Source organism: Nannospalax galili, unplaced genomic scaffold, assembly GCF_000622305.1.
Source record: "Nannospalax galili isolate Female #2095 unplaced genomic scaffold, S.galili_v1.0 scaffold540, whole genome shotgun sequence".
Classification (NCBI taxonomy): Eukaryota; Metazoa; Chordata; class Mammalia; order Rodentia; family Spalacidae; genus Nannospalax; species Nannospalax galili.
The window spans coordinates 3,461,241-3,482,032 of record NW_008348613.1 but is presented as its reverse complement, the minus strand read 5'-3'; the positions used below and the strand labels follow the sequence as shown (position 1 = coordinate 3,482,032).

The window sequence follows — 20,792 nt, the reverse complement described above, 5'->3', positions numbered from 1 at the left end:
TCCAATACCTTTCTTTTTAACTGAGAGGGAAGCTCCAGGTCATATATGGTTTGACTCTTTGCATTTCCTTTGACCTGTTCTCCACACTGTCGCGCCCCATAGCCACCACACTACCCTAATCACTCTGACTTCTGTGTTTTCCTTGTGTACACAATATATCCTGTGAGTACACATCACAGACATAAGATAAAGAAGCTCACAAGAAGGAATCATGACCTTTCATTTCAAAGTAGAGTTAGGTGTGTGCCACAGATTTGTGAATAAAGTAATTTTCATATTATTCACATTACCCTGGTTTTCTTGCTCAACAACAATGGTTTATAAATTTCACTTTCTGGAAATTTTATTAAAATGACCACCGTTTCTCCTAAAATGCATTTTCCCCTTTGGGTGGGTTTTCACTCAAGAGACAAAATACGAAAATGAACTCAAGACTAAACAATGTTAGTACAGTATAATTATATGTATGACTTAATACAAAATGGATGATGGTTATTGCAAATATTCTGTTTCTTAACAGGCACTATTAGTTTCATTTGAATACATGATACATTTTAACAAAGCTTGATATTTTTATTCAGTTCTATTTAAGCAATATGAGTGTGTCTACTTTTTTCTTCATTGTTAAAATATTGCTTTGTGGATTGTTTCTACCACTTTTGCTTCCAACATTTCATTCAGGAAAAATAGTTACTATCATAGAATGATGACTTCTTGCATAAATGTACTTTGCAAAAGCAGTAGCTACACCTAACTGGAAGATTGTGGAGTTCTACAAGTTAAAATACATTCCATATATTCTCCTCTTTTAAATTCTCTGTGTCCCCTTTCATTGTTTGCCTACCAGAGACTATATAAGATTGATGGACATATTAAATCCCCAATCTTAAAGGGAAAAGCATGTAAATGTGAGTCTTCAGTTGCCTGTAAGAAAGATATATTGCTTAATAGAAACATGTAGAAAGCATTAGTTGTGAACAGTAAGTCTCAGGTTAATTGTACTTATTCAATATGCTGTGCAGCCGATACACATGCATGGGCCTGTTTTTCTGATGCAATGTAATTATATCGTTTCCAGTGATATAGAGTAAATTTCTAATATTTGTATTGAAGGATATGATTTTGTTTTTATTACCAAAAGCAAAATTACTCTGTTCTATTTCAAGCCTATTAGATGACTATTGTCACATCTTTTATTTATTGATTTCTCAGAAATCTGTGTTTTATGGCCTGCTTCACGATCAGCAGTATACATTAAATGTTGAAAATTTTGAAATTGGTGAATAACAAGTCTGTGAATTCACAATCATATTCTAAATGACCCAGGAAATGTTTTTAGTGGAAAAATCGATATGTATTTTGGCTTATCGGGGAAGTGCACATCTCCTCAGACTCTGTTTAACCAGTGTACATTGTGATGCCTAGCCTGAAGCACTTCTATATTTAGTTCTAATGGAGCACTCTTAAATTGCTTATTTTGTGTTTACTAAAGTCGGCTTGTTTGTTACCATGGAAACTTCCACAAGTGCTCCAGCTAACTATTTTATTAAATGAATTGAAATATAGATGAAGACTGAAGATATAGCATGTCATTGTTCTCAACATCTGTGAAATGTGGGCTACCTCTCTGATTCAGGAGTCAGAAGGAAGGAAAGAGTTATCTCATGCTTGGTACAGGGCTTATTTAGGATATCACTTTGGAATTTTAGCATCCACCATCCTTTGTGGATTTGGGGACTCCTTGCTGTATGCTTCGGTGACCTCCTCATGTCTTTGTATCTGGTCTCCAGATACTGAGGCATTTTCTTACAACCCTCTCTAAGTTTCATGTCAACCTAGTTTTGCTCACAACTTCTACATGGAAATATCACTATCCTTAAGATGATCTCAGTTAATCTTTAAAAATGAAAACAATCTTAATACACTTATCTTCTGAAAGGTCAAGGGCATATTCTGAAGTTTTTATATTTGCAATACATTTGAGCCAAAATAAACCCCACGCTTATGAGATTTCTCTCCCTATGACTAAAGATAGCAAATATTCAGAAAGGTAGGAGGAGAAGGAGCTACTTGAGGGATTACTAGAATCAAATCCAAGCAGTCAGACAGAAGGCAGTTGATTTAAAGGAAATCAACTTCTCAACTGTGTTGCATATACCATGGGTGACAGATATTATGCTGGTGGATCAATAGTGGCAGCCAGTTACAATTAGGGAACAAATTAACAAAATAATATAGACATTTTTCCTATTTTCTGACAAATTAAAACCAAATAAAAGCATTATAGCCTGAGCACTGTGTATTTTGCACATTTACTGCAACCTATGTAAGGTATCTAGTAGTATCTAGTAATTTACTATGTCCACAAAGTTAAAGGAGAAAATTTTTAAATTTTTCTTTATTTTATTTTATTATTTTTATTTTTGTGAACATCATAGAAGAGTAGTCTCTGAATCATTTCTATCCTTCTGAACCTACCTTGAACTCCTCCCAAATCCCCATGTGCTAGACAGCTTTAGTGTCCACTTGACACATCTTGGTTGAGGGATCCTCAACTGGAGAATTGCCTTTATTGGACAGGCCTGTGGCCATGTCCATGGGGCATCTTCTTGATTGTTGAGTGATGTGGGAGGGCCCAGCTGGTAGACCTGTGTTGCATAAGAAAGCAGACTGAGCAGGGGCCAGGGGAGCAAGCCAGTAAGCAGTGTTCCTCCATTGCCTGTGCTCCAGCTCCTGCCTCCAGATTCCTACCCTGAGCTCCTACCTTGGGCTCCCTGATGAACTGTGACCCGGGAGATGTAAGCTTAATAAACCCTTTCCTCTCCAAGTTGGCATTGGTTAGAGTGTTTTGTTACAGCAATGGAGAGACAAATTTCTTGCCCCATTCTTAATTACTGTTGTTGCATATACGTACATATATATAATACATAAAATAAACTGAGTCCATTTTTTGGTGCCCCTGTGTATCTGTGTTTAGTTCTGCCTACTAGGAGCTAGATGACATATCAAGGAGTTAGTCCTTGGAGAAAACTGATTCTCCCTCCCTCAGCATCAATTAATTGCCTGTAGTTCTTTATCTTGTGGTAGGACCCCTTGAAATTTCCCCATCCACATTGGTATGTCAACTGGTCTTACATGAAGATGTTGTTAGACTACCATACTATAGAGATTTTATTAGTGTAGCTTCCCTATCATGTCTTATAATGCCTTAAGTGCAGCAGGTGTCTTGTCCCTCTAACTCTTGCAATCTTTCCCTCCCCTCTTCTGCTATGTTCCCTGAGCCTAAGGTGTAAAGTCCACATGGTAGATATGTCATTTAAGTCTGGGCACCTTACAGACACTTGTTTTCTGTGTTTCCAGATGTGGAATTTCATAATAGTCTATATCTGTTAAAAAAGAAACATTTCTGATGAGTGATAAAAGGTATATGTTTGTAAATATGAGGTTACATATTTAGAATACAGTAAAAAACTACATTGATTTAGTGATATGACAAAAGCAGATTTTTCTCTGAGGACTATGCCATCTCAAGCTATTGTACTCAGCTATGGTTACAGTGCCAGACACAAGTTCCTTTCCAATGAATAGTCCTTAGATAAGATAAATATCTAGGATAAAAATGCCACTACTGGTCAATAGTTATTATTTGCTGGGCAACTTGCTGTTTTGGCTCATAGGTTTACAGCTGTGGAGGGTCATTGACTGGTTTTCTCTCTTGGCAGCTTGCATAGTATCCTCTGATACCATGAGGCCTAGTCTTCCAGGAGGTAGCTGCCAGGTCAATTCCAGCTTGATTGCTCCAAGTCCTGGGTCTGAAGTAGATTGTGTCTTCAGCAAAAAGGTCTTAACTTAAATTTCTGAAATGCAATTGACTGTGGAAGCAACATATTATTTTGGGAGTCTCTTGCACTACCCTAACAACTTGAGGGGAGGTTTTCCTTGCCTGGCACTGCAATATTTCTAATATAATCTTCAGCTACACACACACACACACACACACACACACACACACACACACACACACACACACATATACACACACACTATACAATATGTGTAATGTATATTTTTTCAGCAGGCTTTGATCTAACATATTTCCCATACCACCTAAGCTTTTAGGTGGTTTTTCATACCACCCAATCTTTATCTCTCTTACTCTCTCTTCCCCTGTATATATTTGTCTATTTCTTCACTGTTAAAGAATTTTCCATTTTTTGCATTTCCCACCTGTCTCCTACTATTCCTCACCCTTGAGTTCCTTCTTCCCTTTTATGCCCATGATTCTTTTCCATTTTCCTGGCTCCTGTGTTTATATCAGAATACATTCACATCTAAGAATTAGAACTTGGACCTACAAATGAGAGAGAACATGTCACTTGTTTTTCTAAGTCTGCGTTACTTCACTTAATGTAACAGTTTCTAATTGCATCCATTTACTTGTAAATTTCATTGTTTTGTTTTTCTTTACTGCTGAGTAGAAAAACCACATTTTAATTAGACTTTCATCCACTGAGGAACACTTAAGTTGTTTACATTTCCTAGCTAATGGGAAAAGAGTAGCAACAACTATAACTGATCAAGTATCTCTGTAGTAGGATATAGAGTCTTTGGGTATATGCCAAGGAGTGCTATAGGTGGATCATATAGTAGATGAATTTTTAGTTTTTTGAGAGGTCTCCACAATAATTTCCCCAGGGCTTACACCAGTTTGCAATCCCACCAGTAGTGAATGAGGGTTCCCCTTTCTCCACATCTTCACCAGAATTGGGTATCATTTGTTTTCTTGATCTTAGCTGTTTTGACTTGGCTAAGATGAAATTTTAAAGCACTTTAAAATTGCATTTCCTTACTTGCTAAATATATTTGATACTTTTTGAGGGATTTCTTTGACATTTTAATTTTTTATTTTAAGAGTTCTTACCCATAACCTCTCTTTTAACTGTATGATTTGTTTTCTTTATTATTTGTTTGTGAGTAATTTGTACATTCTGAATATTAATGTTCTATCAGATGTATACAAAGTAAAGATTTTCACTTATTCTGCAGGCTTCCCCTTCACTTGATTGTTTTCTACATTACACAGAAGCTTTTTCAGATTCAGGTCCCTGTTGTCAATTATTGACCTTAATTCCTGAGTGAACAAAGTTTGATTAGGAAGTCCTTTCCTATGCTTATATCTTATAGGGTACTATCTCTATTTTCTTTTACAGTTTCAGCTGGATTTGATTTGTTCCTGCTTTTCCCAGATTCTTGAGTTGTACCATTAAGTGATTATTTCTGTCTTCCTGATTTTTTAATGTAGGGGCCTAAAACTATAACTTCCCTCTTAGGACTACTTTTAATTTGTACCATAGGTATTTTTGTGTTGTGTTTTCATTTTCATTTAGTTCCAGGAATATGTTTATTCATTTTTTGTTTTCTTCTTTAACTTATTCATCTTTCAAGAGAGTGTTGTCTAATCTCCATGAGTTCACATAATTTGTAGAGCTTCTTTTGCTGTTGATTTTAAGCTTTATTGCATTGTGGTCTGAAAGAATGCATGGAATTGATTCTATTTCTGTATTTGTTTATTTTGTGTCTCAGTACATGGTCTTTATAGAGAAGTTTCCATGGGTTGCTGAGTAGATTGTGTACTTCGGTGTGTATGTATAATGTTCTGCAGATTTCTGTTAAGTCCGTTTGATGTACAATAGCCTCTTATTCAGATGTTTTTCTGTTTGTTCTTCAACCAGATGCCCTGTCTATTGGGGAAAGTTACCTACTAAGTGGGCTTAATCTGTTTCTTGAAGTCCAATAGTATATTCTCTTTATGAAATTGGATGCACCAAAGCTTGGTGCATGCATGTTCATGATTATAATGTCTTCTTGATCGATTGTTTCCTTGATCAGAATGAAATGGCCTTCCTTATCTTTTCTGGTTAATTTTAGTTTGAAATCTATTTTGTCAGATATTAGAAAAGCAATGCCTGATTATTTTCAGCATCATTTGCTTAGAATATTTTTTCCATCCTTTCACCCTATGTGGTAGCTATCCTTGAATGTAAATTTTTTAGACAACAAAAAATGGATTTGTTTACTTTCAACTAATCTGTGTCTTTTGGCTGGGAAATTCAGGCCATTGGTATTTTAAATTATTTTTTAAAGATGAGTATTGGTTACTGTCATTTTGTGTTCTTAGTTCTATTTTGTGTTTCTGTAACTATAGCTTCATTTCCTTTCTTTCTGTAGCTTCTTGGGTATGGTCATTACTTTTTTCAATTAATTGTGTTGATTCTAGTATTCTCTGTAGGGATTGTGGACATGAATTCTTTCAGGCTATTTGTATCATGGAAAAATTTTTCTTTCTCTTTTGACTATAATAATTAGTTTTTTTAGGTAGTCTAGATTGACCTCTATTGTCATTTTTAAGTTGGAATTTATTTTTTTAAGTCTATTTTAGGCTCTTTTGGCTTTTATAGTTTGCTTTGAAAAGTCAGGTCTTATTCTGATAGGTTTTCCTTTGTATTTAACTTGTTGGTTTTTTCTTGAAGCTTTCAGTACCTTCTCTTTATTCTTTATATTTAGTGCTTTTTACTATAATATGCCATGGGAGTTTATTTTATGATCCTGTCTATTTGGTGTTCTGTGTGCTTCTCATATATGTATGGGTATGTCTTTCCTCAATTTAGGGAAGTTTACCTCAACAATCTAGTTGAAAACAGATCTCCAATTTCATTGACCTGAAATTTTGCTCCTTTCTCTATGCCTATAATTTGTAGATCTGGTCTTTTTATGGCATCCCACCACTCCTACATATCCCATCCCTGAGTTTAATTTTTTTTCGTGTACTTTGCTTAAGTGATCCAATTCTCCAACCTTGTCTTCAAGTTTGATACTCTATTTTCCCTTCCATTCATGTTCTTAGTGAGGCTTTCTCCTGTCATTTAAATTGACTTATGATTTTTTCCATCCACCTTAAGTTTTCTTCAATATTTCTAGGTCTTTATTTTTTGCCTCTCCTTTATTAATTCACTTTTCAAATTTTGACTTGTCTTTGTCATTTCATTCAACTGTATATTTGTGTTTTCTTGAACTTCAGTCTGATTCCTGTTCTCTTTAATTTCTTTGAGTTGTTTATTTGTGAGTTCTGTAAAATCCTTCAATTCTTTGATAATTTTTATGATTAATTTTTAAAATTCTGTGTCCTGGGGTTCATTTGGGTAATTCTCATTGTAGAGCAGGCCTGGTGAGAGTTGGTGGGAAAACCATTTCTGAATTTTTCATATTATTTAATTTTTTGTTGTGACCTGGGCATATGGACTTCTTTTGTTATTTCTGTGTCTTAAATAAAATTCTGGCTGGCTTTGTTAAACTAAAATTTGGTTCTGTTTTTATTGTTGCTGTAACTTGGTTGTTTTCTGATCAGGTACAAATTGTCACTTGGTCTGTGCTTCAGCTTCTCACACTGGGAATCAAACATGGGCTTATGAATTTTTTTTTTTTTTTTTTTTTTCTTTTTGAGGGATGGGATAGCTCTAGACTGGTCTGGTGTCTGGGGTGAGCAAGCATAACTAGGATAGTGAGTGTGGAGATGGTGACAAGGTGAACTTGTTATAGCTAGCTCATCAGGCTGGTTCAGAGTTGGAGAAGAGCTTTCTGGGCCTAGTTGGGAGCTCTCCAGCAGCAAAGTCCTGGTCTAATCCAGGAGACAGATGATGGGTAGTTATCTGAATAGCTCAACATGTGCTATTCCAGAGGCCATGGGAAGCTGGTTCTGGGGCTTTTCCCAAATTGGGAAGATGTTGATGAAGTGGGTGCATTTTGACTAGCTAAGCAGGGTAAATTGAAGCCTAGGAGAGTGTGATCCTGGTTTAGTCCCAGAGGAGGAAGATGGTGGCTGAGTTGGCTAGTATATAATTTCTTAATGCCAAAATCATGGTTCAGAATGAGTTATCTTCACTATTTATACAGGTATATTTTACATAGGTTTAGATTTAACATGAATATATAGGAAATGACTGGTAGTTTTTTCTAGAATCCTCAAATTTTTTTCCTATAATAACTACAATAGTTATGAGTAAAAGTTAATGGTATTTGATTTTGTTTTTCTACAGTGTAACAAAATAACCCTGTAAACTCTTTATATATGTGTATATAAAGTACATATATATATGCAATGAACTATGAGTAAAATTAAGTTATCTTTATTAGATGTCAGTTATCATTTAAGAAAGAAATTTCTGTAGAAATGTATTTCATATAACTGATAGCTAAACCTGAAGGTTTATTTTTGATCTAACATTCATTTTTCATCTCCTTAGGGTCCACTTTCATTTGTAACACTCACATAATTCCAGTGAAAAACCAAGAAGGTGTGGCTATGATGTTCATCATTAATTTTGAGTATGTGACAGATGAAGAAAATGCTGCCTCCCCAGAGAGGGTAAACCCAATATTACCAGTCAAAACTGTAAACCGTAAGTAAAAGGCCACATGTCCATAAAGCTCCTGATATTTTGATGCTACTATAGTCATTTGAATGTGCTCTTTACTTTGGTTCAATTCTCAAAGCATAGTCACATATGAAATATTATTGTTTTACATGAGAAAATCATACCAGATATTAGTCTTGGATGCTTGGCAGAATTTGAGTGTCCTATGACTCATATATAGAATGGTTTATTTAACTAATATTTTATTGATGGACAAATATTAGGTATTTTCCAAATATTAGGCATTAAAATACTATCAGTATGGATTATGCATATTTATGTTCATATATATGTATGTGTTCATGTGTTTGTGTATGTGTGTGCATACATATATGTGTATCCTTAGACAAAACTAAGGGTCCATAAGTGAGATTCCTGAGGTGAAGGGTAAATAAGTATGTAACCTTTACAGATACTCCTGAGTTTCCCACCACATGGTTTGAACCATTTATACTACTTCCAGCACTAAATCACCTTTCCTTCTTAAAGCTATGATAGCACAGTGAGTCAGAGGCAGTTTTTCTGCTTTTGCCATTGTGAAACAGGAAAGATAATGCCTCAGTTAGTTTTAAGTTTTTAGTTCTGTTATTATAACTCGGGTTCACATATTTCAGGATCATACATATTTACTTTTCAATCAACTGTTCATTTCTTATGCAGATTTCTGGTTTTTTCTTTTATTGTCAATTTAATATAGTAAATTTCAAATATATTTCTCAAAAGTAATTTGTATTCCCTTTTTCATGATTCTGTTGTGCAAAGGAAGTTTATCTTTTGGAGTGGTGTGGATATTTGCTACTGAATTTAGAAAATCTTTGACTGCTCCAAGGCTGTAAATAGATTCATTTTTTTCCATTTGTATATTATTTCATTTGCTAAGATCTATGATCTATTTGAATTTTACTTTGGCGTATGATGAAGGCTTGTCTTCTAACATCACTATTAAAAGTTCTGGATTTCTAGCAGTAACTTCAGAAACCAAGACTATCACATACCAAATTTCTTGTGTGCTTGATCCACTTTTGTTTGCTTGTTTTCTATTCCAGTGACTACAGCTCTTCAGACTCACACTGGTTACATATGCAGTTAATGTCCAAGATGGCATACTCCCTTATTTATTGATATTACATTTTAGGGGTTTAGAGTTCATTCTTGGTTAACTTTCCATGTAAGCATGAGAAAATTGTATAAGCTCAGAACAAGAAGCTTTTGGCATTTTTATTTGATTCATGTTAAATTTACAAATTAAGGATGAATCATGGAAACAGACTTCATTCTATTGAATATAGGGCATGCATTTTCACTTTGGAAATCAAAGTTTTATGTCCTTCAGAGGCATTTCATTTTCTTTACTTGATTACTTTTTTGCTTAGCCTTTAAATTTTCATTGTTCCTGGTATTACGAATGGGATCTTGGTTCCTTAAATATATATATATATATATATATATATGATGTTTTCTGTGTGTCACTTTTATATCCTACTATCTTAGTGAAGTGTCTTAGCTTATCTTATTTTGTAAAGAGTATTTTTTTCAGAAAAAATATAAATTGTTTAAATTTTTCTTTCTTAGTCTTACTCTTCTTAAAAAAAGAGACAGACTAAACATACTAAGCATAGGTTTATACCATAGGTTTATTTGGCTTTAAGAAAAGTTTCTTTTTCTTTCCTTTTTTGATCTTTTCAGACAGAGTCTCTCTGTAGCTCCAACTGCCCTGGAACTCACTTTGTAGATCATTCTAGATCAGTCTGGGCTCAATCTCACAGAGATCCACTTGCCTCTGCCTCCTAAGTGCTGGGATTAAAGGTATGCTCCACCACACATGGTGAAGGTATTCATTTATATGTCTTGTTTTTTATTGCATTTTTCCAAATTTCATGCAATATATTTTGATAAAATTTAGATCTCTTCCACATCTGCATCTCTATTAATGACCCTTGCCTGAATTCATGTAATGTGTATATGATAGAATATACATATGAGTGTATATTATATAATAGAGCATATATAAATATAGAATATATATTAGAATATATAAGTAAATACATAATTTTTTAAAGAACTATAGAGTCAAATTTCTGTACCCAAATGCCTTTTGGTGTGATCATTTCTAATAGTTTTATTTGTAGATATATCTTTGGCAAGCTTATTTTTCTGCTCTAGAGATCAGAGAAATTTTATTTTAGTAGATATTTGCATATCAACTGGATGTTCATGCCTATAATTCAACCCTTAGAGTCAGAAGGGTAAGAAGCTCAATAGACTTGTTCACTATGTTTTTTTAAAAAATATTTCATTATTTTTACTTTTTATGTGTATGAGTGTATAGCCTGCATGTACGTGTACCTATGTTATGCAGTACATGTGGAGGTCAGAAGAGGGTGTTGAATCCCTGAAACTGGAATTACAGATGGGTGTTAGTAGCTGAAATGTGGGTTCTGGGAACCAAACCTGAGTTCTCTGCAAGAGCAGCTAGTGCTCTTAAGTCATCTCCCCAGCCCTTATCTTTCTTTATTAAATCTGATCTATGTTCCCCAAATGTTCTTGGGTATGCATCTATTCCTAGGAGCATGGAAAATGTATGTTTTTACACCACTAAAGAAAATAGATTCTCCCTTTTTCAGCAGTTATTGATTGCCAAATTGCCAATAAATACTTCATTAGGACTGGGACTTTGTGCCCATGTCCTCTCTCCATGCTATGATTTTTTTTTCAGCAGTGGGGAGAGTGGCTTGGGCTTACAAATGTTATGTGCATGCTGTCACAAGTGCTGTTGGTTCATACGCACAATTATCTTATATTTCTTTACCAGTCAGGAGTTTGCTTCATTAGTTTGGGTTCTGTCATTTGAGTCCTGCCCATTACCATAAGTCACTTAGTTTATTTTGTATTTTTTTATTTCACCCCCCTTTTTGGTTAGTATTACTAGTTTGTCAGATACATAGCGCTTATATTTCTCAGGTTTTTTTTTTTTTTTATCTTGCATGCAGTGGAATGTATTAAATGTTCTCACAGTTCTTTTTGTCAAAGTTTTCTCAAACATTGCTTATTAAATAAGATGTATTCTTGTGTGGACAGTGTGATGGGTGACGTGTACTCAGAGCTTTCATATTCAACACTGTTCTGTAGCCCTGATATCTGAAGGACAGCCTTGATCGACAGTACCAATTTGGATATTATCTTTAATTTTTATTGCCCTGTGGCTCCAGTAGGCATTGTTCATTCTTTTCTTCCACTAACGTACTGACAAGAAGTCTAACACCATTCTACTTGACCACACTTGGTGGTTGTGTATCTGGGATCCTGTGTAACTAGTCATCTGGCCATTTTCATTACACACTTGCTATTTCTTCCTCTGTGTGATTACTCTTCAGAAAGTGAGCTGTTTGCTATGCAGCCTCTCAGTCCAGGGAGATTTCTACACTCCTCATATCTGTACAGGCTGTGTGTGACTCTGTTGCCATGTGTTCTTCTTAGCAAATTCTGCTGCTCTGCTCCATGGTAATCACTTCTCCGTCTACATGAACACTGAAGCCTGTGGGATCTCTTTCTGTAGCTCTGTTGTAGTCAAGCTTCATAAGCACTTTAATTTGTCCTCTCCCTTATTGATTTATTCTTCTTGGGGGAGGATTCATGTGAAAATTGGACTTTATATATCTGTCACTACATATTTACTTTTCTGTTGCTCTTATAGAAACACTGACCAAAGCAACTTATAGAAGGAAGAGTTTATTTGTGCTTACGGTTCTGGGGCAATTACAGTCTGTCAGGGCAAGAAGGCATGGTGGCAGGAGGTGATTGGAGCAGAAGCAGAAAGCTGAGAGTGCACATATTCAAGCGGGCACAGGAAGCAAGAGAATGACTCAAGATCAAGCAAGGCTTAAGAACTCTGTAAGCCCACCCCATGTGACATGCTTCCTCCACCATAGCCACACCTTCTAAGACCTCCCAGAACAGAGCCACCAACTGGGGACAAAATGTCCAAATACTTGGAGCCTATGGGAGACATTTTCATTCAAAGCACCACAGTCATTGTCTAAGAGATCCCAAAAGACACCAGAAAATGTTAGTGATAGAGATGAAAGAAATACTAGACTGTGTGTGTGTGCATGTGTGTGTGTGTGTGTGTGTGTGTGTGTGTGTGTGTGTGTATAGAAGCATATATATAGAGAGATATATAGGTATATATAGATATATAGAGATATATATGCCTATGCTGCCAGCCATGTCCAAACATGTGGGGAATGGGAATAGGGTTCTCTCTCTGTGTGTGTGTGTGTGTGTGTGTGTGTGTGTGTGTATACATGGAGGGCTAATGTTGGCACTGCTGTCTTTGTCAATGCTCTCACCTTATTTTTTGAGACAGGGTCTCTCACTGAACTTACTCAGCTAGACTGGCTAGTCAACCAAAACCAAAGATCCTCCTGTGTCTGCCTCTCTAGTTCTGGGATTACAGGTCTGCACCACTGCACCCTGCTTTTTAATGTTTTTTATTTTTATTTTTGCATATGTATATACGTACGGCATGAGCTCATGTGGGTACACATGCAAATGCTCACATGCATGTGGAGCCCTTAAGTTGACATCAGGTGTCATTCTTAATCACTCTTCACTTAATCTAGTAAAGCAGTGTTTCTCAATGAACCCAAGATCACCAGTTTTTACTAGACTTGCTAGTCAGCTTATTCTGATGATCTCTTGTCTCTGCCTCCTGAGTACTGGGACTATAGGCGACTACCACGTCTGTAGAAATTTTACATGGATTCTGGGAATCCAAATTCTAGTCCTCATGTTTGCATAGCAAATACTTTATTACTGAATCATTTTCCTATTCCTCCCACTCAGCTTTCTTGCATATGTTTGGGGTGGAACTCAGGCCCTCATGCTTGTATAAGAAGCAGTTTGCTGAATGAGCTTCTCCTAGGTCCATGTCCAACTTTTTCTTTTTCCTAAAAAATATTTACTGAAATTCATTATGCATGTATATTGGTACACAGCAGCACATTTCTTCAGAATACATTGCTAAAAGTTGATTCGTTAGGTGTGTTAGCTAGCTTCCTGCTTCTGTGATAAAATACTTGAGAAAATAAACTTAAAAGGAAGATTTAGTTTACAATGTCAGGAGTTCCCTCCACGATCACTTGGCCCATTGTTTTGGGGCCTGTGGTGAAATAGTACATCATAACAGGGAGAACGTGGAGATGAAAACTATTAATCTCATGATGGTCATGGGCATGCAGAAAGAAAGGGGTAGGAAGAGACAGGGCCCCCATATGGCACTAAGGACACTCCTCCAATGTATGTCCAAACTTTAGACATTGCAACATGATACTGCCATCAACAAAGTTCCAGCTAGAACCTCATAAAATGGAATTGTTTTAAAATCACACAAGAAAACTCCATAATGTTTCATGTCTTCATGCTTATGTGTGTGGTTATGTCCCTATCTAAAGCAATATGAGAACAAATGAATTAATGTAATGTGATATCACTATTCTGGATGGTTTACCCTGAAAATTATCACATTGAGAAAGGCTCTTTCACTATCACTAATTCATTATTATCCCAAATGTTATGCTTAGAAGCAAAATTATATTATCACAAAAAACCCACATTCCGATCCAAAATACTGCCATTTTGAAGAGATATCCACTTCAATTTTGTTGTATTTTCTACCAATCAAATTGTCATTATTACTGATCAGTGAGAGTAAACTGTAGTAATATCAGGCTCTATTTCTGTCATCAATATTTGTAAGATCATTTGTTTGGCAGTAGAGGGAATACTTAATTTTTTTTCATAACTGTCTTCCCAAATTCTGCACTTTACCCATGGAACAGTTTCTTATATGACCCATAAAATGAATGAAAGTGAGAAATAGCAATGAAAGAGATTTAGGAAAGAAAAATGTGTTCCTTTAAAATAGATACAAATGTAGAATTCAAGCTTTGGTTTCTCTAAATAAAAGAAATTTGCATACTAGCCACCAAGATATCATACACATCTATGTGACTTTATATTCAATTAAACTGACATCTTGTGGGAATGTCTTAATGAGGCCAGTTGAGATTCTACTCCCTACTTTGTGAAACATGAAGTTCCTCTAAGGTATGACTGCACACCCAGAGACTTTTTTGTACCAAATGTATTGGAACTTTGTTCAGTATGAATATCTAGCTTTAGAGTTGATAGCCCTGTATAAGAAAATTGAGCTACTTCTGTGGGAAAATTGAATTTTTCACAAAAAATATCTGTAAAGATACAAGACCAGTCACAGATACATGATTTATAGCCTCTGAAGTGCAACAAGTAAAAAGGGAAGTGTTATTATTAATGGGAATATCTATCAAATTAGTAAACACTACACAGTTGACCCGACCCACTTAACAAATAATTAATAAAAACATATTTTTCTTATTTATGACTTATATAAAAATATAATCTTAAAATGGAAATGATAGCGACAACAGGGAAACTGTAGCTTTCCTACAAGTATCTAAAGAAATAAGGCAAATGTGTGCTCTATTTTCTGCTATGAAATATTTGCACTAAATGGAAAGCAATCCAGTTATGTGCTCATGTATATACTTTTAATCTTTGATTATCCTCAAGTATAACAGACTTACTGTCTTAAAATGCTTTTGAAGACTACATTTAAGTCATCAAAGAAATATCAATTTATTCTTTGTTTGGTTGTGTTACTGTTTTAGAGACAGGGCCTCACAGTGTAGCCTTCCAAGGGTTGGAACTCTCTTTGTAGACCAGGAAGGCCTCAGACTTGCCAGAATCCTCTTCCTCCTGCCTCCTGAGGGATAGACTCATAAGGTTCACATAAGAAGGTTCTACATCCAACTTAAAAGCATATTTGAATTACACATTTTTCCCATTCTATACCACAAAATTAGTATCACACCCTGGTTCACACATACATACTACCCATAAACACATAATGTAATGTGCTCAAACACTTTCTTGAGAATGCTAGGGGAACAAAACTAAACAAAATTATTAATTTAAAAATGAAACACTGTGATGGTTAATTTCAAGTGTCAACTTTGTGAGCTCAAGAATCCCTCAAGACAGGCTTCTGGGCATGACTGCTGGGGATTATCTAGATTAAGATAGCTGAGGTGGAAAACCTACCACTGAGCCTGAAGCTTTGATATCCCACCATGTTAGACTGTACCCTTGAACTGTGAGCCAGAATAAACACTTTTACCCTTAAATTGCTTTTGTCAGAATATTTTGTCACAGCAGGGAAAAGAAACTAAGAAAACCTATAAGCAGAAAATTAATGCATTCTATTTTTATCTTGCTTGATTCACTATAGAAGTTTATTTAAAATTTCTCTCCCTAACTAATAACATTTTCATTCCTTTATCAACATACAATACTTTCTGTCTTAATTTAACTCTATACCATTTGCTGTCAGAAACCCATGATGTGTTAAGTTTATATTAAAATTTAGATATTTTTATTTTTTTAGTGAAGAGTTTTGTTTGCTTAATACATCTGAAAGGTATTGTTAGTCAAATTCACTACTGGGAGGCACACATGCCATTCAATCCCCTCCTCCAATGGTCCTTCAGACAACCTGATAAAAGAATTCTCCAAACCCAGGTTTGAAGAATTTCAAGAATTTATTGTACTTGATAACTGAGCTTGGGGTGCCAATTTATTTACAGAAGAGCAGGCACCCCCCCATATTCACTGCTGTGTTCAAAAGTCCACATCCAAACATAAATCCTGTGGTTCTGGACAGCCTCACAAAATGGCAAGAGACTGGCCTTGTGGTTTGCCCAGCTTTTATACCCTTAGCCCCTCCCTTGCAAGCAGCTATGGTCAACTGATAGGCTGGAAGAGGGAAGGGGAGTGACTCCTTTGCAGAAGGTAGGAAGGAGACAGGTCCATAGCTCCTCATGACAGGGTCAGAGGAACATCTGGGTCACAGGTATACATATAAAAAGAACCAAGTCACAAGAAAGTATTGGTTCAACACTCATAAATCTACAAGAATTAGGACTTACTGAAGGTGGAGATTACCTAAAGATTTTTTAAAATTGGAACCTGTGAGCCTGGAGATGATTGCTCAGCAGTAAAGAGCACTGGCTGTTCTTGCAGAAGACCCAGGTTTGAATCCTAGCACCCACATGGTGGCTAACAACCATCCCATAACTCCAGTGCCAGAAGATCTGACGCCCTCTTCTGTCTTCTGTGGGCACTGCATGACACGGGTGAACTTACACACATGTATAAGGCATAACACTTACACACATAAAAATAAAAATAAATACATTGGAACCTGCAAACAAAATAATCTGATAAAATCCCTGTTCACACTTATAAAGAGTCATAAGAATCTTGCCATGATTTTTACTAAACAAGAGCTTCAGCCAGGTGCTTAAGGATTCCTCATATGCATGACAGGAAAAATGAGGATAACCCTGACTGGTGCCCATGTTGATATCTCTACCCTCACATGTCCCTAGCTTCTTAATGAAGCAGGCCCCTAACCTCATCACCTTCAAAGGAACCCATGTGCCCAGTCTTCAGTTGGGTTCTAGGAACACCATACAGTGTGTTGCAAATCTATGATAAGCATGTAAGAAAATAACTGACAAGGGCAAAATAAAACTTAAAAATTAGGAACACAATCCATTTTATTTATTTTTTCCTGTAGCCCCAGCTGTTCTGGAACTCTCTGTGTAGACCAGGCTGGCCTTGAACTCAGAGATTCTCCTGCCTCTGCCTCCCAAGTGCTGGGATTAAAGGCGTGTGCCACCACACCTGGTTTGATGTATTTTTTAAAAAAGTGCAATACTACTTTTCACTTATCAGTGAAAGAAGTTGGAAATTGAACCCTCCTTCCAAAAATCAAAAGCAAAAACAAAACAAAAGAAAATTAACAAATGACAAACAAACGTTCTAGAAAGTCACAGTCACATAGTAGAAAGAGGAGGGGCAGGACAACTTCCACCCACCTTCAAGGGTTTCATAAAAGATTGATCTACTCAAGGGTGGAGAGAAAAGGCACCTTTCAAAAGGGAGGCATGTTTATATGCCTGCTTAAAAGCACCAGGTGGGGAACATTTTCTAAACTAGATCTAGATAGTTGAATGTGGAAATAATCTGTCTTCTTCCCCTAAAAGCTATCCACTGGTTAATGAATTTTTAAAAAAAAAGACTAAAATATAGTCCTCTCACATACATTTCTCTCTCACAGAAAAAGGAGAGATGGAATGGGAACAACTAGGATGTCCCAGATTACTTTCTAAAATGGGACCAGTAAGGAGCAGCTTTAAGTATTGGAATTAGTCTGTTACAGAGTCCTCACAAGCATGCCTTGCTTCTAAACAAAACTAAAGTCGCCTCCCCCCGCCCCTTCTGTCTTTTGGAAACAAGAAAACAAAATCTAGTACTCATCACTTTTCAGACAATACACAATTATTCAAAATTAAGTAGTACTAGGAGGGTGGGGGCCATACCAATAGACCTTATCTCACAAGAGTAAATGTGGGTAGGTGGGTAGGTGCAAGGAGTTTTTTATTATTGCAGAAACAAATTCTAATTTCTAATTTTAGTTTGATTTAAACGTTGTTTTTATTATGATGACAACATCAGCTTGCAGAAAAGTCTCTGGAGAGGTGTTTATAGAATCACACACCTGTAGCTCCTCTTCTGTTCTTGAGGCTTCAGGGCAGTCAAGATTGCTTCATCAAACACATTCTTTGGACCTTTCTGTGTGAGGGCAGAACACTGCACATACTTGAAAGCCTTTGGATCATGGGCCAGCTTTTCAGCACTCTCTGGAATGGTAGACTTCTGTTTGTTCTTGGCAAATTTCTCAATAGAAGAGGGATCATCTTGGATCAGTTTGGAACCCAACAAGCAAAAAAGGAGTCTTTGGACAGTGGTGAGTTATCTCAGGCACCCACTTTTCTTCACATTTTCAAATGAGGATGGAGAGACCACTGAAAAACACACTAGAAGTGCATCTGTTTGTGCATAACTCAGCAATCGTAGTCTGCCATATTCCTCTTGCCTGCAGTATCAAAAAGTTCAAGAGTGTATGGTTCTCTGCCAATCAAAACTATGACTGCATAGTTGACAAAAGCAGTTGGTACATATTTGATTGGGAATTTGTTTGCTGTGTAGACTATTAGGAGACATGTTTTGTGAACAGCACCATTCCCTGTAACAACATACTTAGCTGTCTGCATTTCGGAAATGCACTTTAACTATTTAAATATTCTGTATCCACTTTAAATATTCCAAATTAGATGTCCTCAGCTTATCTTCTGGGAAATTTAGACATTTTCTAACAAGCAGTAGACTTCAGATAAGTTTTCTTCATTCTCAAAAAGATAATGAATTTTATCAAGTTAATAAATAATTTTATAATACATCAAAACTATATTTGAAATGTGTTTTTCTTATTAAGATTTTCACCCATTTCCTTTGTCAAGTACTGACACCATTTATGGGGGCCTCATGACTCTGATCTCAAATTCTTTACCCCTTGCACCACAGAAAATCTTCCTTCTTATGTCTACAGGGGTGATGGAGGGCATTGGATAGAAATGCCCTCAGTAACAATTCTTAAGTGAAGCTATATCTCCCAGAGAGATCTGTACTATCCTTTCCTTCAAACTCCATCTCCATCCGTGGTTCCCGCTCATGCCAATGTTTTCTTCTGGCTCCATCCTCTGTTGCTCATACTCAAGCTGCTGAGAATAAATAGCCCACATTTCAACAGACACATTTTGTTTATATCACATCATGTTTTTTTAAAAGTTTTAATTAGTTGAGCTTGTTGCCAACATTTTAAAATTGGATATTGCACATTAAAATTAGTATATCTGGCTCTTTTTTTCAAAAATATGAATATCTAGCTATACACCCCAAATGTTTATTATACACTAGCACAGAATACTGGCCGCCCTTTTTGATACAGCCAGTGCTTTCCTAGTCACTGTGTTCTGCACCTCTCCTTCCTTTTTGTATGTACCTGGATTTCTTCATGACTGTTACTTGTCTCTTTCTGCAGGTACTTGGAAGTTCCATACAATGTCCCTGTTTCCATCATTCACCTCATTCTGCAGAGTACCACAGTGGAGCTCTCTGCATGTAGTCTCTATGCTGTCCTTTATATTGAATGCACATTGGATTCCCTTTGCCTTTCTTTCAAATTATAGGTCACCATACTGACAGCAACTTAAACCATAATGGTTATTTCAGGAACTTTTGCTCTCTCCTTTTTCTCCTCCCCAGGCCCCCACCCTCGCTCTCACTCTCTGGTACAGGTGCTGGGGTTCTACCATTGCACATCCTAGGCAGTGTTCTACAAGAACCACAGCAAAACCCATCTCTTAGCCTATTCTCAGACATTGTTTATATCACAGGAGGGTCTTTAAGCTTGCCTCCCTTTATTCATTATATATCTTACTTGGGTAACCTCATCTATTAACTAAAGTGTCAAGACCTTGTCACATATCAATATTTCAGATCATAATTTCTTTAGTCTTTGCACATTACTAGTGTCTTATATATCCAATTGCCTATTAAGTATGTTCCTTGGAATAGATTAGTACTTCTGGAAGCTTTACACTTTCAATTTAAAACTTGTGTTCACATCTCTGGTCTCCCACCCAGAATTTTTATTTGCTCATCATGAATATTGTCAGTGGGTGTACTAGTGAGGGTTCTCCAAAGAAACAGAACCGGTAGAATGAATATATATATGTATAGAGATTTATCAGCTTAGCTCACAGGATAGAGTCCGAGTAGTCCAACAATGGCTGCACCACACTGGAGAGGCTGAGAATCCATAGTCGCTCAGTCCACAAGGCTGGATGTCTCATTAGTCCCAATCTGGCACTGAAGGTCTGATGAATTCCAAAAGATCAGCCAGTCTTCAGTCTACAGCAGCAAGATGAACTCACCAGCGAGAGAGAAGGCAAGTAGCAAGAAGCCTGGCTTTCTCCTCTGCCTCGGTCTTTTATACGGGCTGCCATCAGAAGGTAACATCCACATTTAGGGTGTGTTTTCTGGCTTCAGATGATCCAATCAAGAAGATCTCTTTCATTTCAGTTAATCCCAGATTCAGTCAAGTTGACACCCAGGATTAGCCATCACAAGTCCACACCTTATCAACTTGACAAAAAAATAGCATCTCTCTATGTCAGGCTTAATTTTCAAATGAAAACAATGTTGAGGTCATAATTTCACCTAACACGATATAACTATCCCATCATACAATGACCAGTGCATTATATATCTTAGAGTAGGTGATAAGGTCTTCGAGGAATGCTTAGTCCTTTA

At 36.4% G+C, this 20,792-nt stretch overlaps 1 protein-coding gene and 1 pseudogene across 1 annotated transcript in view; one reads left to right on the top strand and one right to left on the bottom strand.

The window, feature by feature from the left end:
* Positions 1-20,792, top strand: part of Kcnh7 (potassium voltage-gated channel subfamily H member 7) — a 570,771-nt gene that overhangs the window by 378,052 nt on the left and 171,927 nt on the right. Inside the window, exon 3 of the mRNA XM_008845762.1 lies at positions 8,301-8,456. Within this exon, the coding sequence (XP_008843984.1) occupies positions 8,301-8,456 (156 nt within the window). The remainder of the gene's footprint in view (positions 1-8,300; positions 8,457-20,792) is intronic.
* Positions 18,120-18,691, bottom strand: LOC103744097 (annotated as a pseudogene).